This window comes from Parasteatoda tepidariorum, chromosome 2 (assembly GCF_982258835.1).
Source record: "Parasteatoda tepidariorum strain Cologne lab strain chromosome 2, Ptep-v5.0, whole genome shotgun sequence".
Classification (NCBI taxonomy): domain Eukaryota; kingdom Metazoa; phylum Arthropoda; class Arachnida; order Araneae; family Theridiidae; genus Parasteatoda; species Parasteatoda tepidariorum.
The window spans coordinates 8,463,996-8,491,153 of record NC_141756.1 but is presented as its reverse complement, the minus strand read 5'-3'; the positions used below and the strand labels follow the sequence as shown (position 1 = coordinate 8,491,153).

Genomic DNA, 27,158 nt, shown 5'->3' with positions numbered 1-27,158 from the left:
ATTTGTATGTAGTTTTAAAAGTTATGAATACGTAATTCAATACATATTTGTTAAATACTGTTAAAAATTATCATTCTGAAAAAATACTAACGTTTTTAATAAAATTAAAATGTATGCATTTTATTCTTTAATTTTAAAGTTTATAAATAATAAGTATGAAATTAATATTTATTAATTAATATATTCTTCATTTCCTTTCTTTATCTCCTACATAATTTCTTATAACTTCACATAACCTTACGTCTAGGTAAACATCAAAAGGAGATTAAAAAGTAGATATAACTCAAGACGTCCGGCAGCAAACCGCCTCCTGATTAATGTTTGCTCTTTTTGAACAATCTGCTCTCTCCTGTATTACCGCGAGGATTTTAATTAAAAAAACTAAAAAAACTAACTGTACGTTCCAGTTCTGAGTTAATAAGAGTCACTTTTAAAAGAAAGAAACTAGCCATTTCACTGGAAAAAATTTTCATCTCAGTTTGAAATATACAGTAACAACCTTAATATGCATTCGGAAAAGGAAAACGCGAAAAACGGAAAGAAAAATTTAATGCGTATAAAATTAAAGTAAGAATATCATTCAGCGGAAAAGAAATTTTTTGAAGAAAAAAAATGAAATGAAAAAGTCATTTTCGTCGGAAAATGAGAATGCAGGAGAAGAAACGAGATTCGTCTTACTAGGGAAAAATCTTTTATGTCACATCCTTTTTCCCCTTGATGCTTACACTTATTACGTTTTTTTCACACGTACGTAGGGGAGAGTTTAGGAAATTGTAATGAATGAATATCGTGCTCTTCTTTGTAAGTATATTTGATGGAGATTGCCTACTGACACGGGCCCTTTTGTTAAGATTAACTGAAGAAAGTTACTTTCCGGACTTTAAAATGATAGTCATTTGACAGTTATTGAGATAAAGATAGAAGTTGCTCACTGTACTAAAGGTAGATAAAGGCGAGTAATCAGTGACGAAATGCACAATCTTAACAATAAAATGATATTACACGATAAACTTGAATTTGAAATCACAGTAATTTATTTTAATTCGCAGAATTACTGTAGGAGACTCCGTAATTATCGACGTTAATACATATACGTATTTTAGAATCTTTGACAAAAATGAAGTTAAAATTGTATGAAATTTGGAGATCAAAACACAGTAATCAAAACTGGACAAAATACTACAGAGAAAGGTGGAATTAAATTTTGATCTATTGATTTGAAAGTATGAATGAACAAAAACGAACAAACTACAACAAGAAAAACGAACAGTGAAAGTACAAAATGAAGTCAAATTAATTTTAAATTTGATAAGAAAAGCAAAAATAATAATAATAATAATTTTAAACAAAAACAATTTGTAAATTCTTTTCCATTATCGGTTTTTAATTTATAAAAAAATGCTTACTTAAAAGAATATTAACCAAAAAAAAATAAGCAAATAAATAATATTTATGTGTAACAAAATAAGATTTTAATATCAGTATTTTAATAACTGAGAGCGAATCGTAGATGCTGATCGTAGCGAGCATAGTTCTGGAATTTAGAAGTCTGGAATTTAGTTAATCAAATCGTTGATTTAAAATTTATAAATAGAAAAATTTCTAAGGAGTGCACCACACACAACACGCAGCAGATTATAACACAATTTCTGCACTTATATTAATTAATATACACACATAAATTCAAATTTGAAGAAAACATGCTATATTTTGATTGAAAATTTATTTATATTTTTTGTTTCATATTTCACTTAGAAATAATAGAGCAATTTTTTCTGGCTTAGTTAAATAAATTACCATAAAAACATATTTTGTCGTTGACATGATGCAGTCCAATTTAATTCTTAACTAGTGAAAGTCTACAACAGGCTAAGAGTAATTTTCAAATATTTTTCTTGTGAACTGTTACGTGAGGGACATTGCGTAATTTTGCGAGTCCCCCACGCAATAAATTTATAACAGGTTTAAGAAATAATTGCGTGAATCATATGATATCACTAAAATACCGCAAAATTATTTCATGTAATTCACTGAATTTATCTATTTATTCTGACAATTGCCTATTTATACTTCAAAAAGAAGAAGAACTCACTTCTGATCTATGAGTAATTAGTTTCTTTATGTTCGATGTAGCTTCGTGCCTGTCTTTTTGTTAAGTAAGAAATATATAGTGAAAGAATTGAAATCCTTGTGAAAGAAAACAGAGCGTGTCACTTAAGCAAAAGATGATACTTGACTTATTCGAAATAGAATGAAAAGAACAGCTGCCAACGTAAACAAATGCCACGTTTCAACAGCCAATCATGGTCGCGATACCCACACTACGTCACTTGCAAATATCCTATTAGGGTGTTATATAAAGACAAGGGAATTTTGCTTAAAATTGAACTGTCGCCAATTTTTGGCCCTGGACGACACAGAAAAACGCAAAGCATCACTCAGTAATCACGATGCTTGTAAGTGATTCATTGAGTAAGCAATTCATTTCTGAAGTTATTCATTGCGTTAGCTTGTTGCTATGATCTAAAAACTGCAAATGCTGTGGAGAATATCCAGCACGTGACTTCGGAATCAGTCCCTAACTCGACTTAGTCTAGAATTTCGCATTCCGTTTTTTACCCAAAATTATAAAGAGCTTTGAATTCTAGTTTTTGAGATTAACTATCGCAGTATTTACCTAACTAATTTAGTACTTAATCTAACTAATTTAGGACTTAATTTAGTACTTAGTACTTAATTTAGTACTTTAGTGTGGTGCCCAATTGCCTTTCCAAAAGCACGCAGTGATGCAATCCTAACGCATTTCACATTTTTAGTACTCGTGCTTCCGCTGTGTTTTTCTAAAATTACCGCAAGATTCAAAACTATATTTTAAAGTTTTTTAACCTTTTCTTCAATTCAAAATATATGCATGATCGACTGCTGAATTTTGATAGTCAGACCGTGATATTTTTACTAAGCTAAAAATGTTTTGCTGTACATTAATGTACTGTACGGTAATAACATTTCTGTTAAAATAAACAAGCAATATACGATTTTTAAACCATTCATTTAGTAATTTTTCCTTTCATATAATACCGGTTTCCCAAAAATTCTGGCTTTTAAACTTAGAGTTTTTTTGTACCGCATATTTAAAAAAATACAAAACTGAAAAGTAAATTTTATCGAAAAAATGATTTTTATGCTATGGTCTAAAGTATTATGATAAAACTACCAAAATTTACCACATTTACCATAGATCAATGCACAAGCACTTCAGTAAAAAAACGACCCTTTTTGGTGTTTCTATAGAGTCTGAAACATGGTAAACTTTACAATATTCCGATAATTTTTTCCATACTTTTTTCCTCAGTGATTATAATCGTTTTCCCGTTTTTTACTTTGACGAAAGAGAACTGGATAAAAAATAAAATATTTGTTTAATTTTTTTTCAGCAGAAAGGCGGATTAGATGTGATGGTTTGGATTCACGGAGGGTTTCTCCAGTTCGGCAACGGCAATCAAGCGGGATTAAGTCCATCGGCAAAACTTGCCAAAAAGATGAACATGGTGTTTGTTTCCATGAATTACAGACTCTATACCCTCGGATTCATGGCTCTGGAGCTACTGTCGGACAACATATTAACTGATTCTAAAGGAAATTATGGTCTATGGGATCAACTTTGTGCCCTCCAGTGGATTAAAGACAACATCAGGAATTTTGGAGGAGATCCAAGAAAGGTAATAGTACAATGTTTCACAGTGGAGCTACCTTAATAACTCAAATACTTGAAGAATTTAATTGAGCTTGGAAACATATAACGATGAGCAATATTTAAGAAAGTTATTTAAGAGCGTTTTAGGGGGAAATGTCTCACTTTCCGGGTAGGACATGTTTCTGCTAAAATAAGGGTACCTTAACTTAAGTCTCCCAAAGCACCTATGATTTTTAAAGAACTTTTTACAGAGGACGCTTCAGTTACGGAACTTCTCAATTAGCATATTTGAGGTCACCCCCTCAAACCATTAAGGTTGAGTCCTAGAACGCGAGGATACGATTATTAGATTAAAAGCTATTCAGAGTGGTCTTTTTTTTTTGGCCTGCTGTACAAATTATTGAATGCATCATGTCATCATCATATGTAGTTGGTACAATTTAGAAGCAACTTGTTAATTTCAAATACTGAATAGGGCGGTTTTCAAGCTAATTAAACTGTATTACAGCCAAACTGACGAGGAGTGGCTAAAATTATTGCTCAGTTTTCGGACTAATTTTCGTAGATAACCTCAATCACAATTCGTGAAAGAATCGAGAAAAAAAACGAAACAATTTCTATAAACTGGTGGTTCAGGGGATAGAGCTTTCACCTTTCAATGAGATACCCCGGGTTCAAATCCCAGCGAGGGCTGGCTAATAAAAATTCCGCATCCGGCTCACACAGACCACTGTGCTGACGTAAAATATTCTCAGTGGTAGACGGATCATGGGTTAGAGTCCACTTGCCGTCAGGTTAACCATGGGAGGTTTTCGTACTTTTCCTCTCCATGTAACGCAAATGCGGATTAGTTCCCTCAAAAAGTCCTCCAAGAAAGCAAAATTTCTCCCAATACTTGATACAGGAGTTTCCTTGTCTTCTGGATTGCGTTCAACATTACAAGACTGGGACGATAAGATTTGTAGTCGTAAACCCAAAATTGGGTCGGCTGTTCGACGACCAGTATAAAATAAAATAAATAAATGAGATTTAATACTTAATAATGAGACGTATTTTCCTTATTCCTAGCAAGGAAAATGTGATGAAAATCTCAAAGTGATGAGCCTTCCAGTTAATCATGTTATGATCTAGTAATTGTACTGTGTGATCGATTGATCGATTTGTCCTAGTACCTTCTATGTTGAAAACTTCAACCGAAATAATTTCCTCAGTTTCAAAAATTAAAAAGTTGGTCGTGGCTCCTAAAAGTCACGCAGGAATGTGAATAATGTTCCAATAACAATATTGGCTTATAATGCCGTTACTATCACTGGAACAGTTTTAAAATTTGATATCATATTTCTTATTATATCTTTAAGCAATTGTTTTAAGTTACACGAGGGTCTACTTATTTACTTCATAATAAATATCTAACATTTTTGAGGTTGGTACGATTTAGAAGGTGATACGAATAAGGCATCCTGTATTCTAAACCGTATCACTTGCAGATTTTGCAAAAACGAATAATTTTTAATTCTTTCTGCACAAATATTATCACCAGAAAATTAACACAAGTAGCTGAATAATTGTGTTTTGTTATTAAAATATTTCAAGTATAATTTTCAGTAATTTGTGACAGATAAAAATTTAAATATGAAGAGTACACTATAAGAAATTCAGCATCAAATTTCGGTAAAAAGGTTTTTTCTCCGTAAACTCCATTTTTACCGGACTAAAAACTCTGATGTACCATAATTTGTACAGTAATCACTACCCGAAAAATCAGTGAATCACGCTAATAAAATAAACATTACTATAAAAATTACGGTATAATATTTTAAATGGATTTCGGATGAGCACCTTAAGCCACGGTACTTTATACTGTAATTTTTTACAGTACTGTACGATTTTAGCAACTTTCGTCACGTACAAATCTAGAAAATTCGTAAGGTAACCTATAAAGAAACATTAAAAAAGAACTAGAAAAATTGCACAACTTAACCACTTTTTCAACTTAATAATTCCTTTAACTATTGATAAAATTATCTTCGACAGGTATAACCATTATTTTAGCTAAATGATTATTTCTAAGAATTCTGTAACTATTGTTTTATAGAAACTTAAAAAAAGAAGCTAGACTTTTTTTTAAATGTTAGATTCATGTTAGAAAAAGTTTTATTTGTTAAAGCTCTTTAAGTAAATGGGCAAACATTCCCAAATAGCATGAGAAAATTCAAAGATTATCAGTGTTTTCAATTTCCACGCCCTGTTGTTGGTAGAACAAAAAGAAAGCCATCATTGTTTTGATTTAAAAGCTCTCAGCAGCTTGTGTTGAATGGTAAAACTCAAACAAAAAAAATATTCTTAAGAAAAAAAAATCTGGTATCCATAAAACTAAAATCCTTTATGCAAACACATGGCGCGAAACTTTATCTTCGTTGGCCATTTTCTCTGTCTCAAAAAAAAAAGTGATATGGCCTTTCCTCAGGTTAAAGTAATAATGGTAGTTTCTTCCACATTGAATTCATTTCTGAATACAATAACAGTTCTTTCTCTTTAAGACAGACCCTCACGACAGTCCTATTTGGCGAAGAAAATATTATTTCTTTAAATCCCAAGTGTTTCAACTTCTCTTTTTCATTTCCCTGTGTGTAGCGCTTAAAAAAAGAGATAGAAGCTGGAAAAACAATTCCGGGCCCTTAAGATTGGGAATGGTCGCTGTCTTACAAACTGCCTTTGGGAACAATAACGTCTCTTATGAAAAACGAATAAGAAATTCGGGACTCTTACACGTAAACATATAAATAATCATTTAGGTCTAATGCCCGGGCACAGTGGATAGAAGAGGGAAGATGGTATAAATATATGCGACTACTTTCTAAGATTTTTTGTTTTTGTTTTCAAGAAGATAAATATAAATACTGATTCGACGGCTGTGTGGGGATGATTTTCTTTGAAATGTTGTAAAATTTATTGAATATTTGTAAATGTTTTTGTTTTCGTCTGAGTACCAACTGTCTAAAACTGCTTTCGAAAAGATAATTGGCTAAGAGAAATGGATCACTTTATATCAGCCAATCTGTTGATCGCGGAAATTAAAGCAAAGAGTGATTAATGCTCCCATTTTGGATTAATGCTCAGTATAAGGAGGAAACAATGGTCGAAAAAACTACATTATTTTTGTAATTTACTACAACTATTTTGTTGCAAATATAGTTAACTACAACTTTTGTTAAAATGTAGTGACTAGAAACAACTTTGGAATTAGTTACTTCTGCACTACTTCAAGGATGCAAACTTAATTTACACCTATGTTCAAAATGGTTTTGAGTAAGAAATTGGCTTATATTAAGTATAAGGGAATAATTAAGAAATATTTATTCGTGTCTACAGGAGCCAGTTTGTTATTCAAAAACATTTTTTTTCCTCAGAATTTGTTCAGTTAACCTTCAACTTTTCATGCCTTTCAGCGAATATTTAATATGAGATTTTCAAAATCATCAAACACTTGCAATTTAGTTAATTAAGGCTCTTTTATTTCCTCTAAGAAATTAAGTACATCGAAAATACGTTCCCTACCTTTGAAATAACATCAATGTTTTCCGAGTGTGCATTCGCATGTGAAAGTGTGACCATAGTGATAAATTATCTATTTTTGGTAATGGCTAGTTTAAATATTAGTTTTACGTGATTTCAAATACGTAATTTCTATTAGCGCTCAGCTGCAGCCACCGTGTCATATTCATTGATTGATGACCACCGCGAAGCGCCACCAAATTTGAAAAATTAGTTGCGTCAGAACCGTGCTTCATTTTTAAACCAATCTTAATAGTAGTTTCCAGGAATAGCTACAAACCAGGGCTCGAAAAAACTCAGAAATTTTACCCGTCCCCGAGGACTGCTTGTCCAACAATGTACCCGTCCTCCTTTGGAACTAACCCGTCGCTTCTAAATAAATAAAAATATAATTTTCTCTTATTTATTACAAACATTTATATAAATTGCACAATGAATTAGTAGATACTAGGATTACATTATACAGTAATAAAAGAAATACTAGGTTACTAATAGTAAAACCTAGTATTTCCATTATGAAATAATTTGTTTCTTTAATGAAATAATTTAAATAACAAAAGTTATCTGTCAATTATCATGTCAATTTATCCGATGGTACTGCGTTTTTTAAATGAATCAAATATGGCGTTTGCCAGTTCCACAATCAAGCCAATGATTTACAGAGGTTTCTGCACAGAAATCTGAAAGAGGTTTTCCATTTAGGTATATGTTCATAAATGCGTTTAACGCTTCTTGCCTAAGACCAGTAAGCAATGTGTTTTTTTATAAGTTCATAGCTGAAAAGCCCCTTTCAACCGCTGCAGTATTCCCAGACAGAGAAAACATAAATTCCACCATGCGCAGTATGTTGCTGTATTTCGAGATTAGAGGATCATTTCAGAAGTGAGGCGCTAGACTCTTGTAAGATAGCAAAAATTGAAAATGTATCACGAACATTAACGGGAAAATAGCCGTCCGCGCGAACGCTGGATTCGAGAAATTTGTTGTCCGCGGGGAATTTTTAACCGCCGAGGACAGGCGGACGGGCTGTTTTTCGAGCCCTGCTACAAACTATTGCTTTTTTTCGTATTGCAATACTACTCCTTACACTCCTTTTTTTTTTAAAAAAAAAAAGGTTCACACTACACTACAAAGTACGAAAAAAAAGTAGCGACTATAGTAGTTTCATTGCTTGTAGTGGGCTACTTCCGACCAATGGGATGAAGCTATTGTACTTCCAACATCGTGAAATAAAAAATAATAATTCCGAGTGCATTATGATTTATTTATTTATTTATTTTATTAGCACGTCACGTAACTTTATTTCTCTATTTAATCTCTAACGTTGCACTGAAAACTCCGGTATTTGTTTTTAAAACCTACATAAATTGGCAACCTATTAGTCATCCATAATATACCCCTTCGTTGGGCACTTTTGAGTAATAATTTAAATAGTAATAAATAAGCAGTTATGCGTTTAGTATTTCTGTAGAGTCCTTCTGTTAGGTTGTCAGTAATAATTTAAGTAGCGTTGAATTGTAAATAATGCTTGCAGAATTTGTTAAGATTTATATTTTCTTAGTTTGTCATTGATAATAATTTCAGATAGTCTTAAGTAATAGTTTAAATAGCCTTGAATAGTTAGTTAGACGCAACTTACTTATTTAGAAGGAATTCGTATTTTTCTAGAAACGCAAATCTTTGCTACGAATTAATTAATTATACATAGTTTTGATCTTTTTTTAAAATTATTAAAGAAATTTGAAACATTAACGGTACCAAGGTGCCGCATACTGCCATACCAATTATTGGGGACGGAGCTTTCCTTTTCTGAGAAAGAGCAGAAGTGATAGCATGCGTGAGGAAGTTGTAAGCCAAGTAATGGAGCATTGGGGTGCATTTTATACATTATTTCACTGCAGAGATATATTTTATTTTTTTATAACCATCGTTGAACAGAAGACCTAAGTTTTTTACGCTTTCTAATGTTTAACTCAGTAACCTCGTAATAGTGAACCCGATCTAGAAGACGAGGGAACTCCTGAATCAAATATTTGGAGACATTTGTCTTCATGGAGGACTTTTTGATATAACTAACCAGCATTTGCGTTACATGGAGAAGAAAACCATGAAAGCCTCCCATGGGTAGCCTGACGGCGAGGGCACTCTAACCCATTATCCGTCTACCACTGAGATTATTTTATGTCAGCTCTGTGGTTGGGGCTATCCGGATTCGGAAGCCTTAACAACCAGCCATCGCTGGGATTCAAACCCGGTACACATTATTGGAAGGCGAATCCTCTATCCCCTGAGCTATCACGGCTTCACGACAGATATAGATATAATTTCTTCACTTCTCATGCCTTCTATGCTAAAAAATCTTTGAACTCATAGTTATGGTGGTTTGTTCAAAGTGGTTCTGCGCTGGCAAAGCCATGATCAACGACTAGTAGGCTTAAAAATTAACCTATTCGTAAGAACCTATTACCCCAATACCAATAACATTAGATTAGGAATCTTCTACAAAAATACTTGTAGTACATATAACATACGTGTAGTACTGTAGTTTATTAATTAAGCATCCCTGGTGCCATTCACTGTTTGGAGATCTTTTCGAATGAACTACCAAAACAGAACATTACCAACACTTTCGGAAAAACGCTAAGAAAATAAAGTAAAAAGAAATAAAACAAAAATATTGATTAAAATTTAAGACGCGTCTCTCAACTTGAGTAGCACAAAAGATGACTGCTTTAAATATTTGCATACAAAATTGTAAATTCTTAAATCAGTTTGAAGATACAAGCGGCATGGAACTAAATTAAATAAACGACGTCATCCTAAAAAGATGCGGCAGAAAATTTCATTTATAGTGATTGAAAAGGCCATGAATAAACGAAAATAGCTTTCGCTTAAATTAAATGTCGTAGGCTTAAATTAAATGTAAATTAAATGTCTTCCTTTCTTTTGTAGATGTTGTCGTTGGATTGGTGAATTTTTTATTAGATGTTTTTTTTTTCATGCTTCTAACTGCTTCATCGCTTAATATTTCAGTTTACAGTTTCTTATGACCCACGCGAATAACAAATTTCATCGGTTCATATATATATTAAGAAATTAAATCCGGTTATTATAAATACTAACCGGTTAAAATTAATTACAACCACTTGTTTTTTGTGAAAGTGAGAAATGAAAAGGGTAGATTTCCGTATCGTGATCTGTGGCAGAATAATCGCCAAGTCTTGGAAACTTCCGGGCAGCGGTCTGCAAGAAACTAGCAAAAAACATCACAGAAAGGGACAAACTCGAAGGGTATGACTCGTACCGACCCCGGGCAAACATTTACGTGTTTTTATTATTATTATTATTATTATTATTATTATTATTATTAAACCTTTTGCAGTTTAAAATCAATTTGGCGATTGCAGTTGGCATGACAGGTCATGATACGGAAATAGCCCAAATAAAAACATGATTGACCAAACTTGATTGGTTATTATTAATAATTCCCGGTTGATGTGATAAATTCGTTTAAATTATTCATTTTAACCGGTTTAGTTGATTATTATTAATATTGTCCTGTTAGTATTAATAATAACCGACTATTCACATTGACCGTAACTTTTATATATCTAAATTTTTTATGCAAATATTCTTCTTAATCTATTTTAAAGATTAATTTAATTGTATGCATTGTATACCTAGAGAAATATAGGGTCAAAACTAAAGGAATGATATTAATGTTTAAACTAAATAATATTAAAGTCTATCGTAATTCCTTCTCTATGGGAGCACAGAAAATCTCAGTAATTTCTATTGATGTGCTTTTGTAATGATTTTGATAAAATTAAGAAAAAATATAGTTTTACAATATGTGATAAAAGCTGGTAAATATGGCAAAATGAGGTTAAATTTGATATTTTTATCATGTTACCTAGGAGCATAGCATAAAAACCATTTATTGGGCTTTGATTTTTACTAAATGTTTGGCTTTTTTGATACCGAAAGGAAAAATTACGAAATAAATGGTTTAAATTCTAAATATTTTGGTTTATTTCTTTGAACTGTATATATCAGAATTATGGATTTTTTTCCTTTACCAGAAACGTCATTACCATACAATACGGTAATCTTGCCTTAACTTCCTTCTCCGTGAATGTATCGATTATAAAAGAGCAGTACATTTGAAATTTTGAACACCCGAAATGTGATGAATTAAATGTATATGATTGCCCTTACGTGATGAGGCTGAGATTTATGTTTAGGGTTATACTTTCTCCCACAAGACTAAATTCCATTGATCGGAACGCCATTTCTGTATGGTTTAGAATAAAATGCTCGAATAATATTCTCTTCCAGACGGAAGCATTATACTACTCTCAAAGGGAATGAGAAACATATTTTAATCTAAATGCCCATCGGAGATATCTTTTTCAAATCGTCTGCTGAAAATCGTGGAACATTTCGAGGGCAATTTCTGCCCGTGCACCCTAGAGAGGCACTTTTGTGTTTTATTGAATATTTGAACTAGCTTGGCCCCCTGCAGAGTTCCATTGGCGGCGAAATCATTCCAGCTATATTCCGAAAAGAATGCCATTTTTAGGTTTCTACTCCTTTCTTAAGAGAAAACGATTTCATCTCTGGAACTCTTCTGGGGCCTCAGAGAATATTGCCTTTCAAAAATATGTTTCCCTAAACAGAGGGCTTTCTTCTGGATATTCCTTTTTTAAAAAGAACAATTTTCAACTTAAAGTTTGAAGTTCGGGGTAGACCTTAAACTATTCCAGAGCATTCTTTCAGAATATAAAACCACGTGATGTTTCTCTTTGTGTTCTAGAATCACTGAAGTGGAATGTTCTGCCGCCTTGAAAGAAACGATATTAGAATGCACGAGTGCCATATTTTAGATCTTTGAGTGAAAGACATAAAGAAGCATTTGTGCTGTATCATTCTTTTGGTTTTAGGCTATAGACTTAAGAAGAATATTTCAATAGTTTAAATGTAAAATTACAGAACTTAAAGTCAATAAGTATTGGATTCTTTTGATTTTTAGAGCTCTTTGCTGCGTAAAATAAATATGCAACTCTGAATATACAACATAAAGAAGTTCTATTTTTAAAATTCTATTTCTCAGGAACTACTTGGCTGATTTCGTTCAGCTTTTGTATTCTGATATATAAAGTTACATTCTTTAAGATGATGTAAACGTTTGTATACCCAACAATTCAAAATATTTTCTATCATTATTAAATAAAATTGAAAAAACTAGTAGTCAGGGCCGGCGCTAAGCATTCACCACCTCACCAAATGCGATAAAATGGAAAAATTTGGTGAATAAAATTGTGTTTTGGCGAAAGTTATTGGTGAATGATTTTTTCCACTAGATAGAAAAATATGGATAAGAAATTGTTAAGATTTGCATTTGGCGAAGACTTTAAAAAAATATTGAATACTTTTGATATTCGGCTAATATACTGGTCACTTAATTCGAAATTGTCAGCGCGGGCCGTAATAATTAGTTATTAAAAATTATTTTTTACATTGAATTATCTTTAATTAAAAGAAAAAAACTGGATGGCGGCTGAAATAGGGCGAGCAAAAATAATAAAAAAAGTGCGTGGAGTCCCTCCGCGCGGAAGAAGTTAAACTTCGTAACCTGCGACGTTAATTGTAGAAGAATCAGCAGTCGTAGAAGGATCACTAGTTCTATTCAACGATTCTTTTTCCTGCTCCGCTCGCTTCCGTGCTCTGTAATAACGGTAATATTGTGCATTTTTCCCTCGTGAACCTCTTGAACCAGTGGAAGTGCTTGTGGTTGCCTCATCGTCTCGCCCTGGAAAATGTATTTGTATTAATAATGTATGTGGATGCATCATAATGTAATTTCAAAAGAGAAAACCTAACAATCAATTGATATTCACAAGAGACGTTTTCACTCATTTTTTACAATTGTTATCCACTAAATTTGAAAATAAAAAATACTACCCTATTAAATTATATGTGTATCAAAACGAACTAAAGAAATATTTATAGAAAAACAATACTTTTATTATTTTTATGCTAGTGAGAACCAAAACAATATGGAAATGAATGAGGGAAAACTGGATCCTACCACGTGATTTCCCGGTCAATAAAAATGTAGTGTTAAACGTTTAACGCAACCTTGTTGGAAGTCGCATAAGAAGTATAACTTCAAAAATTAGATTTGTATACAAGAAATTTCGATTCGCTTGAAAAAGTGGCGAAATATTGCGAAACTACGTGAAAAGTAGAATTAATATTATAAGGTTCATACTTTGGCCCGTTTTTCAAAGCAATCTTTCTTGTCCATATTTCCCAGTTTGCGGCTGCACCCCATATTTTAAGGGTCAGAAATTCAAATCCACTGAAAAACAGGTATGCTTATTGAGAGAAAATACATTTTTGCGCATGATTTTTAATTTAAAACATCGTCTGCACTAATTAATTAGCTAACATGACGACACACCCTCGAAACATTATGATTGCGTCCTAGAACGCGAAGATCCAATCATTAGATCTAAAGTTGGCTGAGGTTCCGAATTACATGATTCTGAATTAAATGTCAACACTTTAAATCCTATTAAACACTATATTAAAACATTTAAACACTATTTATAAAATCATAGAATAAATTGTAAACTACCAGCCTGACACTGGTTCAATACATCAACTTAATAAATTTCACTTTATTTTCGAACAAAAATTCCATTTCTATCTTTGATATATTTTTCTATTAAGCTCTTAATTAGATTAACAAACTCTGTTTATTTACAAATTGATTGAAATTTACATTTATTCAAAACTAAGAGCTTTCTCCAATCGGCAGATAATACTACTGTTAGTCTCCCCCCCCCCCAAAAACCAACTCACAACTTTATTGGATTGGATGGTTGCGTTAACGACGTAATCCGGAATATTTAATGAACACATCTGGTGTCAGTAAGCGATTTTAATTAACATTTAAACTAAAGGTTTGCCAGTCAGATATTTGGTTTCCAGAACCTTCCATTAAATATGCCTTTTGATTGAGATCAATTGTTTCAACTCAAAACATTTGGATTCGTTAGTGGATATCGACAAAGAATAAAATTATATATACTCGATATCTGGGCACAGCAATTAATTAGAAAGTACAGAATACTCTCGATATTTCGAGCTTCGATATCTCGAAAATCCTGTTATGTCGAAAAAATATTTTTCTCCTTGGCATTATATATCCACCTAGGGTTAATTTGAGTTCCTATATCGAAGAGTGTCTTCTCAAAACATTGTCATGTCGAATTTTTTTCGAAATAGAAACTGAATTATTTTTTTCGAAATAGAAAATGAATTTTTTTTTTCGAAAATATCACAATGTAAGTTTATTGTAAGCCAATTCTTTTCTATTTAATGCATATTTATTTTTGTCATACTTTTAAATATAAAATTAACATTGTTCTATTTAGACTTATAGTCAACTTTCATTACATACATAATTATGAGTAGTTTTTCTTATGTTTCATGACTCCACATTTTTGAGTACCATTTCAGAATATATTTTTCTACTTCTTGGAACATATTTAGTTCTGAACTTGTTATTTCGAAAATCCGCTATCTCGAAATTTTTTTAACATCCCTTCAACTTTCAGACTTCGAGAGTATACTGTACTTTAGTTCCATAGGAGAATGTTTTTTTTTTAATAATTAAACTTCTTTTAAGCGATATTTAAATAGAATTTATTTTACGTTATATGGTGTTAAGTTCAAAATTTCTCAAAAAAATTGTAAATGTAGCATTTTCCAACATTTTTTATGTAAAGATATTCGAAAATTAGCTGAATATCCATTCTGCGTTCGGGGTGAAATCAGTTATTGAACAATACTACCGAAATCATTCACATAACTTATCGACAAAACTCATTAAGCTAAAACAATTCAATTTTTTTACGCTAATTATTTGTTGCTCTTCCCGGTAGCTTTATGTTATCAGATTCATCTTTTCAAAATTAAGATTCATTACATTCAGCATCATTTGGCATAATACTGTTGCTCGGGGACAAATCCCTGATAGTCAAAAATTACCATTATCAACAATTTTTTCCTGAACAGAGAAAAAAAATGAACCATCTTGAGTAACTTTTGATCTAATGATCGAATTTTCCTGTTCTGGGACTCATTCTAAAGGTTCGATAGGGGGATTTTATGTATGTTAATTAGTGTAGGCGATATTTTAAGTTACTGAACCAGATGTAAAAACGTACTTTCTTTGAAAAAAACATACATTTTTCCTACGGGTCTGGATTTTTCTCCCCCAAAACAAAGGGGGTTGTCGCAATCTGGAAAATAGGGCCCCAATGGTTTGATCAGGAGAGCGATCTAAAGTTTGGACCCCTTAATGTTAATTTCACATTTTGTATATCTCGAGAACTTTTTAAGCGAATAGAAAAATTTTTGCACACGATTATAAAATTTGTTTATCTAAGATAATTCCATGCAATAGATAAATTTTAGTAGATATTTATTATTATTTATTTATTTATTTAATAACAGTAAAAGAAAATTTGAAATGCAAGGTCTACAATTTTTTACATCATTTTAAAATATGTAATTTTACATGACCAAATACACAAGTAGAGAGAAATCTGTAGAATAGTTCCCGAGAAATCGAATTTTAAATATATGACTTTTTAAAAAAAATATTTTTTCAAGAGCTACTCAACAGATTTCGTTCAAATTTTGTATTTTGCTATATGAAATTATATACTTTAAAATGGGATAAGATGTTATTTACCTTGCAATTCAAAACTCTTGCTCTATTATTTAATAAAATTGTAGAATGTAATAAATATTTACTAAAATTTATTTTTTGTATAGACTTATCTTTGGATAAACGAATTTTATAATTGCGTGTAAAAATGTTTCAATTCGTCTCAAGAGTTCTCCAGATAAGGCAAAATACTCAAAAAGTAAAACGATCAACCCATGGTCATTGGTGACATCAATTATGGGACCATAGATTAGTCGGCTCAACATAAAAGTAAAATCTTCATTGCGTTACCAGATATTAACCTGAAAATCAGTCATTTCCGGTGTAGAATTTGATACGTACAAAATAATGTGAAATATTGGTGACAAAATAATGTGAAATCTTGAAGGTGCAAAAAAAGTTTGGAAATGGTCAAATATATCCAGAAATATAATTTGGAACAACTTTGAAATCTTAAATATAAACTCAATATTTTATTGCAGATTCAAATTCCTCCGAAGGAAGAAACCTTTTTAACTTATAGATAGTCCACTGAAGTAGGAACTCAAAGAAAAAAAAATAGTGCATAATTTACTTATAATGGCGAATCTTGATACCCATCAGATTAAAAATCATTAAAAATTGACAAGTTTCAAAATTTACGTATATCCATTTTAAACAACTTTTTCCCCATTTAAATTTTTTATAGTTACAGCCCCTTGGTGAAGCAAAATGCATAGATGAACATGAGTTGAATTGGACTCCTTTTTTCTTGAGAATCTGAATAAAAATTATCATATTTATCAAATGGAGAAATCTTTGGGAGGAAGACACTGGCCCACATTGGGCTGCCTGGGCCAACTATGTCTTGGGCTTACTATGATAATGATGGGAGAATCTGAATCTGTAATAAAAAAATAGAGGCTTATGTTCAAGGTTTCAAGGTTGCCACCCACCCCGCTTCCAGGGTTTTGAGGTGGAAGACTGAGTTTTTTTTTTATTGAATAGCTTATATAAAAATATTGAGTCCGTCCATATTTCGATGCATTGTATATTTTTTGAGGTATGTGACCTTTCGAGACTTTTTTTACACCCTATATGTTACAAAAAACCCATCACCTAATTAAAATCAGCAACAGCAGAAATTGCAAACAATTGAAATATTTCGAACAAAACATCCTAAAAATTATCTGTCTGCTTTCAAAACATTTTATTTATCAGGTAACACCATCTAAACAACTTCGAAATATATCGAACAAACAATACGTTTTGAAGTACATTCTCTTAATACACAACGAAAACTTTTTTGTGTTTTGTCAGCAATTGTTACATGTAGAATAATATATTCGCCACAATAATCAGAATGGGTGATATATCTACCATAAGTTGGGGAAAAAAGTAGAAAAATGGTCTTTAAAGACGATATAAAGATCGCCTTTACATGATATTTACTTTCTTTCTTTGCGTATTTACTTTACTCAAACAAGAAACCTGTTTGTATTAAGGTAACAAAAGAAATTGGAGAAAGATAAAACGAAAGGAAAAAAAATAGAACTATTTCAGTAAAGAAACCTCAAAAGGTTGATGCCGTTGCTTTGAACACCTCAACTCAACTTTGTCAAATGAAGAAATAAACAGTGATATTCTTTCTTCCTTTACTTTTTTTCTTCTTTTTTCTGTTTGCGTGACAATCACACTTCTCTTCAAAATTTTAAAAGAAAATGTTATAAATATATCAGGATTTTTTTTTCTTTCAGAAACTATGAATGATACTTAACATGTTAAACTTTTTTGAACGTAATGCTAATTAATTCTGTATCAATATCTGATGAATTTATAATGCAAATGGAACAAGCATAGAGCTAATGGCATTTACATTTAAAACATTTTCTTTAAAATTAAAACTGTCATCAAGTTTATTTTTAATTCCGTTTTCAATACGGAAGATAGATTACTATTAAACATATAAAAAGAATTTTATTTTATTATTTTTTAAAAAATTTCTTTAATTTAAATATCTGTTTTCAGAAAAAATCCATAGATGTAATTATCTTTCAAACTTAAATGCGTTTAAACTACCATAACTTTTTTAATTTTAACTTAAAAAATGCAAAAGAACTTAAAATAGCATAACATAGCTTGGCTTAGCGTATCTCAGCAAAGCATAGTAGCATTTTCTCATTCGTATATTCATTTATAATTTGGAAATGTCAATGAGAAACGAACCGCCACCAGAGCAACGGAAAATATTAATAGCACTCGTTTAATGCTTTTTGAAACTATCTTTAAAATCCACATTCTCTTCTCAGACTAGCATTGCTTTATAAACTTATGTAAATTAATTCTTTTGAAAATTATATGAAGTACATTTAAGTCAGTACTACACTCTAAAAAGAACTGTTCTCTGTACAGGAAATAATTCTTAAAATAATCATCCATATTACATTTATATGAAGCATGCCACTACGGAAAATTATACGTTGTGAAAATATTAAATTTTTAATGATTTAAAGTTCGTCCTAAAAAAGATTAATGATAATTTTAATTTAAATAATACATTTTTATCGAAAAAATTATAACGAGGACTATATAGTTCATTTCATATTTGTAATTATAAGAATGATGATGAACATTGAAAGCACATTGTATACACATTGAACTATATTGTCACAATCCTGGTCAGTAATAAATAGAATATTGATTTATGCTTAAAACATTAATGTTTGAAAATTTTAGCAATAACATCGTTTATGATTTCTGCACAATTAATCAATTATCTGATTAAAATACAATGACGTGATATTGACTTGTAATATTTATAATGCAATTTATTTTGATATGTTGAACAGCAAATTATTGTGCAGTTTAGTCTATTGAGACTCTCGTTATATAAAATTCTACATTTTAACTATTTTAAATAAAACAAAATAGTGGTGAATAATACTAAAAAAAAAGAAAAAAACAAAAAAGAATGATGTTTGAAAAGTGGATGCTAATATAATACTTTATTAAGGCTACAGTGGACCTTTATATTGCCAAAAATTGATAAAAATTTCGGGTTTTTTTTGGGACATATTTAGACACTTGTTTCATTGCTTTTTCAACTGAATTTTTTTTTTTTTTTAAATTTCGTCATTTTTTGAGAAGTTATAGGGTAGTTTCGTTTTCACATTATGAAGCCACGCCCCTTTTCTTACACAAAAAGCTGTTTTTCTCAAAATTGAAATTTTGTTATGTTTCACGTATTCAAAATGTTCCAGTCGACTTTGTTTTCATCCTATTGAGATGAAATTTTTTTCTAGTTATTTATATGTATATTAGATTAAGTTTATGCATTTGTTTCTGTTTTATAACAAGTAATAAAAGAGTTATCGGGTTTCATGTACCTAACGACCTTTATTTTGAAACAAAAATCTACATAAAATTTGTTTTTTTGGTCATAAATTTAAAATAAATTTAGGAAAATTCCTATATAATGCATAAAGCTTTTAACATTTATCTCTAAAAAAAGAATATTAAAAAAAAAATAAATAAAAATTTTAATTTAAGCCGCTGGGAGCATTTTAAAATTGATGAAATTTTTTTTTAAAAATTTTAAATTTCTCAAAAATGGTCCAAATATTTTTTACAAAAATTTTTGCAAGGGCATATCTTGATAGAATACATAAGTTATAAAAAAAGTTTTAGTGTAGCATAAAAACTAAAAAAAATATTTTTGAACTTCCACTGTAGCCTTAAGATGTTGATTTGAGTCGCATTATGAAAAAAAAATTTCCACTATCATTTATGGGATTACCAAATTAACAAATGTTCTTAACAGTAATATATAGTTTAAACCGTATGCCTTAATATGAATAAATTTTATAATACTATCTGGATTGCGCAAAGATAAGCTCTCAGTGAGACAAAAAGACTCGCCCATTTTGCGACGCACTCTCTGAAATTAAACCTTCAATTTTGACGATTCAGCAATTCTTAAGATATATCTCGCTAATTTTGATAATCATTTCATCAAGAAATCACGGGATTTGAGACAAAGCAGGGATGAAGAGAATAGAAGGGCTGGTTCACTCCTTTGAAGAAACTCTCGCCGCTCCAAACCTCCGATTTTCTCCAGTGACGTCACTGTAGCGCGAATCTTGCACTTTTACTTCAAGAACGGACCTTTCAGTCTAACTAGCTCTAACTAATATTGGAGCATTCCTTTTTGTGACATATTCCAAGATATTTGTTATTTTATAAAATGATTTTCCTCAGTTTATTGCAGTGAATTTACAAAAAATTAAAACTATTAATGAAATGCCAGTTTGCGCGATTGCGATTTGCAAAAATTCCGATAGAAACACAAAAGGAAAAAATTTAATTTTCCACGTGTTCCCTAAAGTAAATGAACAACTATGTAAAGAATAGATTCAATTAATTGCAAACGAAATGACACAGTTAATATAAAACAGCAATACGTTTATTCTATCGTTAAGAACTTTTATAAAAATTCATATCTAAATAGAAACCGCTTCTCGTTACTTCAAAAAGAAAGCAGGTGAAAAAATTAAAAATGGGTAAAGTCAAAGAAAATTAAAACGTAAATAAAAAGCATAAATAAAATATATAGTATATAGTTAAAATTCTCCTAATTTCATAACATATTTTTTAATGTAGTTATTCTAAATATTTATAATTTTTTTTAATTATATTCTCTTAAAATTAAATATCTATAAATTATATTCTCTTAAAATTAAATATCTATAAATTATATTCTCCTAAATTTAAATATCTATAAACAATTGTAAAATTTCAAATATCATTATGTACCTAAATTATTATTTTGTTTCAGTAGTAAGCATTTAAGGTTGATGTTTCCTAATGATTAAGTATGAACAAATTGCTATTAACGGCATATTTTAAAAATCAGGATTCTAAATTTAACCCAATTTATAGTTATCAAAGATTACGTAGATAAAAAAAGTGTCGATATATGCTTTTCTTAATAACTAAAGTTAAAACTGAACTTTTTAAAATAAAATATTTATAGTGTCATTTTCTCTAACTAGTAGAATATTTTTGTAAGTTTAAAATGGTATTTTTTTAATATAATGGCCAAGAAAGTTTTTTTGAACTATGTTTATGAACGGAAATAATGTGTTAATTATGTAAAGTTTGAAATCTAATAACCAGAAAAAGTCTAATTTATCAGAGAAAAAGATGCAAAGTTATCCTATCTTTGCTAGCGATCTTCGAGATCTGTGTATACAGTGACGTCATGAGGAGAGAAATTGTAGCTTCAGCTCTAAGAGCGGAATGAACTAGCCCTTCTCTTTAGCCCTGGAGACAAAGTGCAAACTCTTTAAATATATGACGAACATGCTTCCTCAACTTGGAACCTCCTCTCAGTGCATTGTGGGCAATTGATAACCTTCGGGCAAGGATTTATCTCTATGTTCAATCTGTCTTTCTTGTATTGTTAGGGCAACGTTGATTCACCTTTACGGTTGCCTACAAAAAAGTTAGGAACAGTACCACGCTTTAGATACCATAATGCGCCAAGAGCTCCTAGTGGTTTTTCTTTTTTCGAAAAACCGAAGAGTAAAATATTTCTTTACTTTTGACGAAATTCTTTTCTTTGAAAAAGTTGGCGATAGTTATTTCGTTGATTTGAGGAAATGTTCGCTCGGTGCATATACCAGGAAAAGGTTTCGTCAGAAACGAAGATAGTTTCGTGAAATTTGAGTATCCATTTCTTACAGTGTGGATGAGCCTTAGCTAACGCCAGCAACAAGAGTAAACTAGTTTTGGGGTACAATGAGATCGCTGATTGAAACTTTGATATTCCCCTAGAGGCAGTTATTATCTCAAACCGCTATGTATGTCTTATGCTTGCTAGTCAGTGTGTCACTTGTTGATCGTGATTAACAAATGTTTTAATTTCTTCAATATAAATTGAAAAGATTATTGATAAGTGCGTGTAATTTTTGTGCTATCAGTTAGAAAAATTATCTTTAAGGGTTACTAACCTGAAGCATTTTTTTATGAAATCCAGGTCACTCTCTTTGGTCCGGACGCTGGTGCAGCGAGTATCATGGCTCTGATATCTTCACCCAAAGCTCAAGGATTATTTCGATCCGCTTGGCTAGTGGGTCCCACAATGGTCTTCAACAGGACATTCGAAGAGGTGACCCAGCACAATAAGGGTCTCTTTCTGCAGAGATCGAACTGTGAGGATGCCCGGTGCCTGAGGAAGAGTGCCGCTCAGGACATTATTACGGCACACTTAGGGAAAGACGATGCTTCTTTTAGGATCAGAGACCAGAATGATTTACCTATTCAAGGGATTTTTCCAGAACAGCTCATAGTCATGGATGGTAAGTTTCCTTCTATCTATGTTTGTAACATTTTATCTGTTTGAAAAAGTTTCGTAATTGTTTGCGTGTCTATGGAGCGTGTCTGTGGTAACATTCTGCGTGTCTATGGAGAAAGCTAGCTCACAATCACGGATAGTGTGTTGCTTTATTTTAAACTTTCACTTCTATTTCATTTCGAAACATGCTATTATTAAAGAATGCCATGTTTCCCATCTTAATGTCAGTAATATTTACTTTGCTCGGCAAAGCTACATGAAATATAAGGATTATATTTATCAGAGGAAACTGCTTGCAATAAGAGCCTCTTTTAAGCTTAACAAAAAGGTTTATGATTTTACTCACATTGAAAGCGTATAATTTTATAAATATTTTGTTTCATCATGCTATAGTAAGAAAAATGTTTGAATTTGCAGACGTACTGTAAGACAGCTGGTGAAGAGTAAATCTCAAAAAATTCCATTTTTGTTTTCAACAAATCATACAGTAAATAATGTAATGACAACGAGCCTCCCTTTGCCGGTCATGAGATTGGCAGATTAGCCCCCTCGGCTAAATTACATGTACAGCTCCAAGGTGTTCCCAAACATTTATTAATACTTCAATTTTTATTAATTCAAAGATTCCCAACAATTTATACGACTATTAGAAATCTTTAGGCTTAAAATTATGAAAATTAATCAGAATTAAATTAAGATATAAAATATTCAGATTAAATCTCTAATTTTCGGCAAAATTATGCTTAAAAAGCGAGTCAAAATAGCTTCAGATCTTTTTCAGACATTATGTTCTACAGAAATCTTCCCAATGAATTGTTGAAACCTTATGTAAAACATAGACTAAAAAAGGGGGACTTTTAGAATGGTATTTTCTTCAGAAAGCTTGAAAAAACACAAATTTTCATTATTTTTCTTGAGAAACTTCTGCTTGCACACATTGGTTTAAAAATATATTGCATTTTACATTAATATATCTAATTTTCTTGTTATGTTATTTTTTGTGATAGATTTTCATGTTTTTTTTCTTATATTGAAAAAAACAACATAAAAATACACACAACGCACTTGCGTTGTGTGTATTTTTAATATCCCAGGAAATAGCATATTTTATAATCATCAGACTTATTAAAACCAACTATAGAAAGTTTAATCTTTTCACTCATATTAATTATATTAGTATTTTTGTTCTAGGAAGTCAAATTAGAAAAAATTAACATGCATGCTAAAAAAAACATTTGCAGTCCTGCTGAATCTGAAAAATATTTCACTTTCTTTTGCTAATTCATAATGCTTGTGACTTATCGTTGGCGTTTTGCAGACAAAATCTGCAGATATTTAAAGCAAGAGTTGTCTTCAAAATGACTATAAAATATTTAAGATAAGTGTAGTAACATTTTTTTCAAAAAAAGTAAAATCTTCAAAATATCTGAAGATTTCTGAAGAAACTCTTAAGGAAAATTAATTTTTCTGAAGAAACTCTAAAGAAAATGAATTTTTCTGAAGAAACTCCAAAGGAAATGAATTTTTCTGAAGAAACTATTAATATATTTTTTGTATATGTATATTCACTGAAATAATAAAAACATCATAAAAATTAATGGAGAATTTAGAAATAGATAATTTCTAATATTTGTTTATACACAATATTGACAAATTTATCCAGTTTGCTAAATAGGTCTCCAAATTATTAATTTATGAACTGCTATTTTTGTGCCGATTCGAAATTCTTTGACCTAGGCCTACTTACATGTGAGTACTCAAATATCAGTACGCTATGGTTTTAACAATACTATGAAACGTAATTTTAACAAAAGGTAATTTAGATAAGTAAAAGTACCTGTGCTGCAAATCCGCATGAACAGCTTGTCAATATTATGGAAGGAACCCAGGTAGCATATGAAGACATTTTGGCTAAAGGTTGCTATGCAGATCTTAATTTGCCGTGATGTGGTCTAACTCTCATTTCTGTTTGTAGTAGCTTAAACTGAATCCCCATGCTTTTAACAAACCAGAATTTGTAATTTAATTACGTTTGAAACATAACAATACTTTACTAGACATACTAGTTTAAACGGTTGATAGTTATTTACTTGAGGTTGTAAAAATTGCTTGAACAGAAAAATTTGAAATTTGCTAAACAGTAAAAAGTTGTTTTAACCATCATTGGAAGTATATTCATTTATTCATTTTCTGCATTTTTTTAAAGGGACTGCAACTGATATATTAACCCCTTCCCTTTCGCTCACGTCAAAATCACGGGGTGACCTTTCGTCTCCTAATTCTCGTGTCTGTGATATTTCCGGGCGAGAGCCTTTGAAAGTAATGCACTAAAAAGATTTAAATATATCCATCTCTGGTGTTCCCGGAATTTTTTTATTTCTCATTTTACACACTAGATGGCTGCACCAGGTTGTTTTTAATGTAACTAAGTTAGTTTATTTTAAATTATATATCAGCACTATCCAAATATATGCATTTGTGATATGTATTTCGTACTATTAGCTCAGCTACATATGCTCCTAGTGAATACACGTGGTTTGTGTTTGGTGATAAAACATTTGTTAAAATTATGTAATTATGGAGTCAGAGTTGCATGGACATATGGAGTTGTAAATTTCTAGCTAAAATAAATTCTAAAGAGCAAAAATGAATACATATATTGTACAAACACCTATTTTTATTTAATTTTCTTGAAAAAAAATAGGCAATTTGATGATCAATTTCTTGAAAATAATAAGATAAAAGGGATTAATCAGTTAAAAAAATTTTATGCAATTAGTACAAGAATTGAATTATAAAAAAATATAAAATAGTTTGTAAAATATTTTACCATATATATATATATATATATATATATATATATATATATATATATATATATATATATATATATATATATATATATATATATATATATATATATATATATATATATATATATATATATATATATATATATATATATATATATAATGAAATATTTCTTTATTCTTAATATTTAAATTCACTCCTTCTTTACATAAAATAATATTTTCCTTTTATGTTGCAGTAATAGGATTATGTGGTATGCAAATATCTACGCAAATTTTGTTCTTAAAATTGAAACTGTAGGTTTTAATCTGCAGACAAATTATATTATCAGCAAATAAATTATTACATTAGCTCGATAAAAGAACAACTTATCAATAATTTTATACTTTTATCAACAGATTTATCCTGCTTTGTCTCAGCAGATAATTGTATAAATAAAGAGAAAACTTGTTCGCACAAGAGTTTAAAATATTCAACACGCCCCATGATAAGGAATATATTTCGGAAAGTGCACCCCCCCCCCTCCACTTTACTTGAAATAAAATACTTGGATGCTTGACTTAAGAAATATTACAGAAGTTTGTCGTATAAATATGAAAAATTTGAATAATTCAGCAGTGAATTTGAAAGTTAAATATGGAAGGGAAGCGTAACTAGCAAAATATTTTAAAAAGAATGATATAAAACACTATTTTACTTAAAAAGTTTTAGGTTCAAAATTTATGCTTGGGGCTTTTTAAGACCAAGATAAATCGTCGGTAATCGCAATTTAATATATAACGATATATCTTTTCGATATGCTGAAGGCTTTTAAAAGAAACATCTGCGGGCTAAAAAAGAACGATTTGCCTTAGATAATATTTTAAAGTTATACATAAAATAAATCTTTTCATATAACTTTGAGACAAAAAATATCGCTTTCTTAAAAGAAATATGGCTATTAAAGAAAACATTTTGATCTCTGAAAAGAAAATATTTTATCAACAATTATTGTAATGGCAGTTATTGATATTGGGGAAGTGGGAATATATGAAAAAAATAAAAAATATGAATTTGATGTTTTGAAAGTGATTGAAATTGGGTAGAAAATGTAATATTTCGACTTTTATATATATCTTAGAAAATATAGATTTATAGAAATTTTGCTAGCTATATTTTTGAAGGAAAAAAACGAAAAAATAATAATTTCTAAAAATAAAGTCATATGCGTACAGTATGCCTTAAAATTCAATTTTATAAAACCTACTCACGAAAAACTATCTTACAGTTTGTCAAAAATATTAGGTTATTTTGAGGAATTTGCTTCTTGAAGAAAATATTTATTGATTTTTGTTGACGTTTATTAGGTATTTGGAAAGCTATACTTTTAAAATGTTTGTCTGATGTTGGTCTCATTGGCATTGGCCGCATTGCCCTTTTCCTCATTGGTCTCTAAAATTGAGCTAATTTCTGGAATGCTTTTTTTTTTGGAAGTTAGTATGAACTAATTTTTATCTAAAATTAATTCTATATAAATACTAAAGTAATCAAGCCCATTATTTTTGCTTAAATTTTGCAAAAAAGTTTCATAAGATTTTTTTAAAAATTTTCTCTGCAGTGAAGAAAATGTATGGTAAAAATACCAGAATATGGTAAAATTTAATGTCTGGCTCTATGAGAACACCGAAATGCTTGGTAATTGTAACGGACGCATTCCTAGAACTGAATCCCGAGTTGTGCAAAATCGATAATGATTTATATCGTTTTTAGTCAACTTCTCTTTTTATCTAATTTTTGTGATTAGAACATTGAATTCTCAATCTTTGTCCAGATGACACAGGAAAGGTTCTCATCTAATAGTTCATGGCTGCATTATTATACCTAGTCCCCATTTTTCTATTTAGATAAAATCGTTAATAGTGTGGTTACGTATTTATGGGATCAACCAGCTTACGATTAACAAACCTATCAAATCTAACTTTTTCTATTAGTGTCCTTCATTAACAATTTCTTATTTTTAATTTTTCAATAAAAACAAA

At 30.4% G+C, this 27,158-nt stretch overlaps 1 protein-coding gene across 2 annotated transcripts in view; it reads left to right on the top strand.

Annotated features, from left to right (window-relative positions):
* LOC107436632 (uncharacterized) overlaps nt 1–27,158 on the top strand; it is a 330,656-nt gene that overhangs the window by 240,869 nt on the left and 62,629 nt on the right. The window contains exons 6-7 of one of the 2 annotated variants that reach the window (XM_043043999.3): nt 3,435–3,719; nt 22,012–22,333. In XM_043043999.3, coding sequence (XP_042899933.1) covers nt 3,435–3,719; nt 22,012–22,333 — 607 coding nt within the window. The remainder of the gene's footprint in view (nt 1–3,434; nt 3,720–22,011; nt 22,334–27,158) is intronic. The other variant, XM_043044000.3, reaches the window with a different exon arrangement.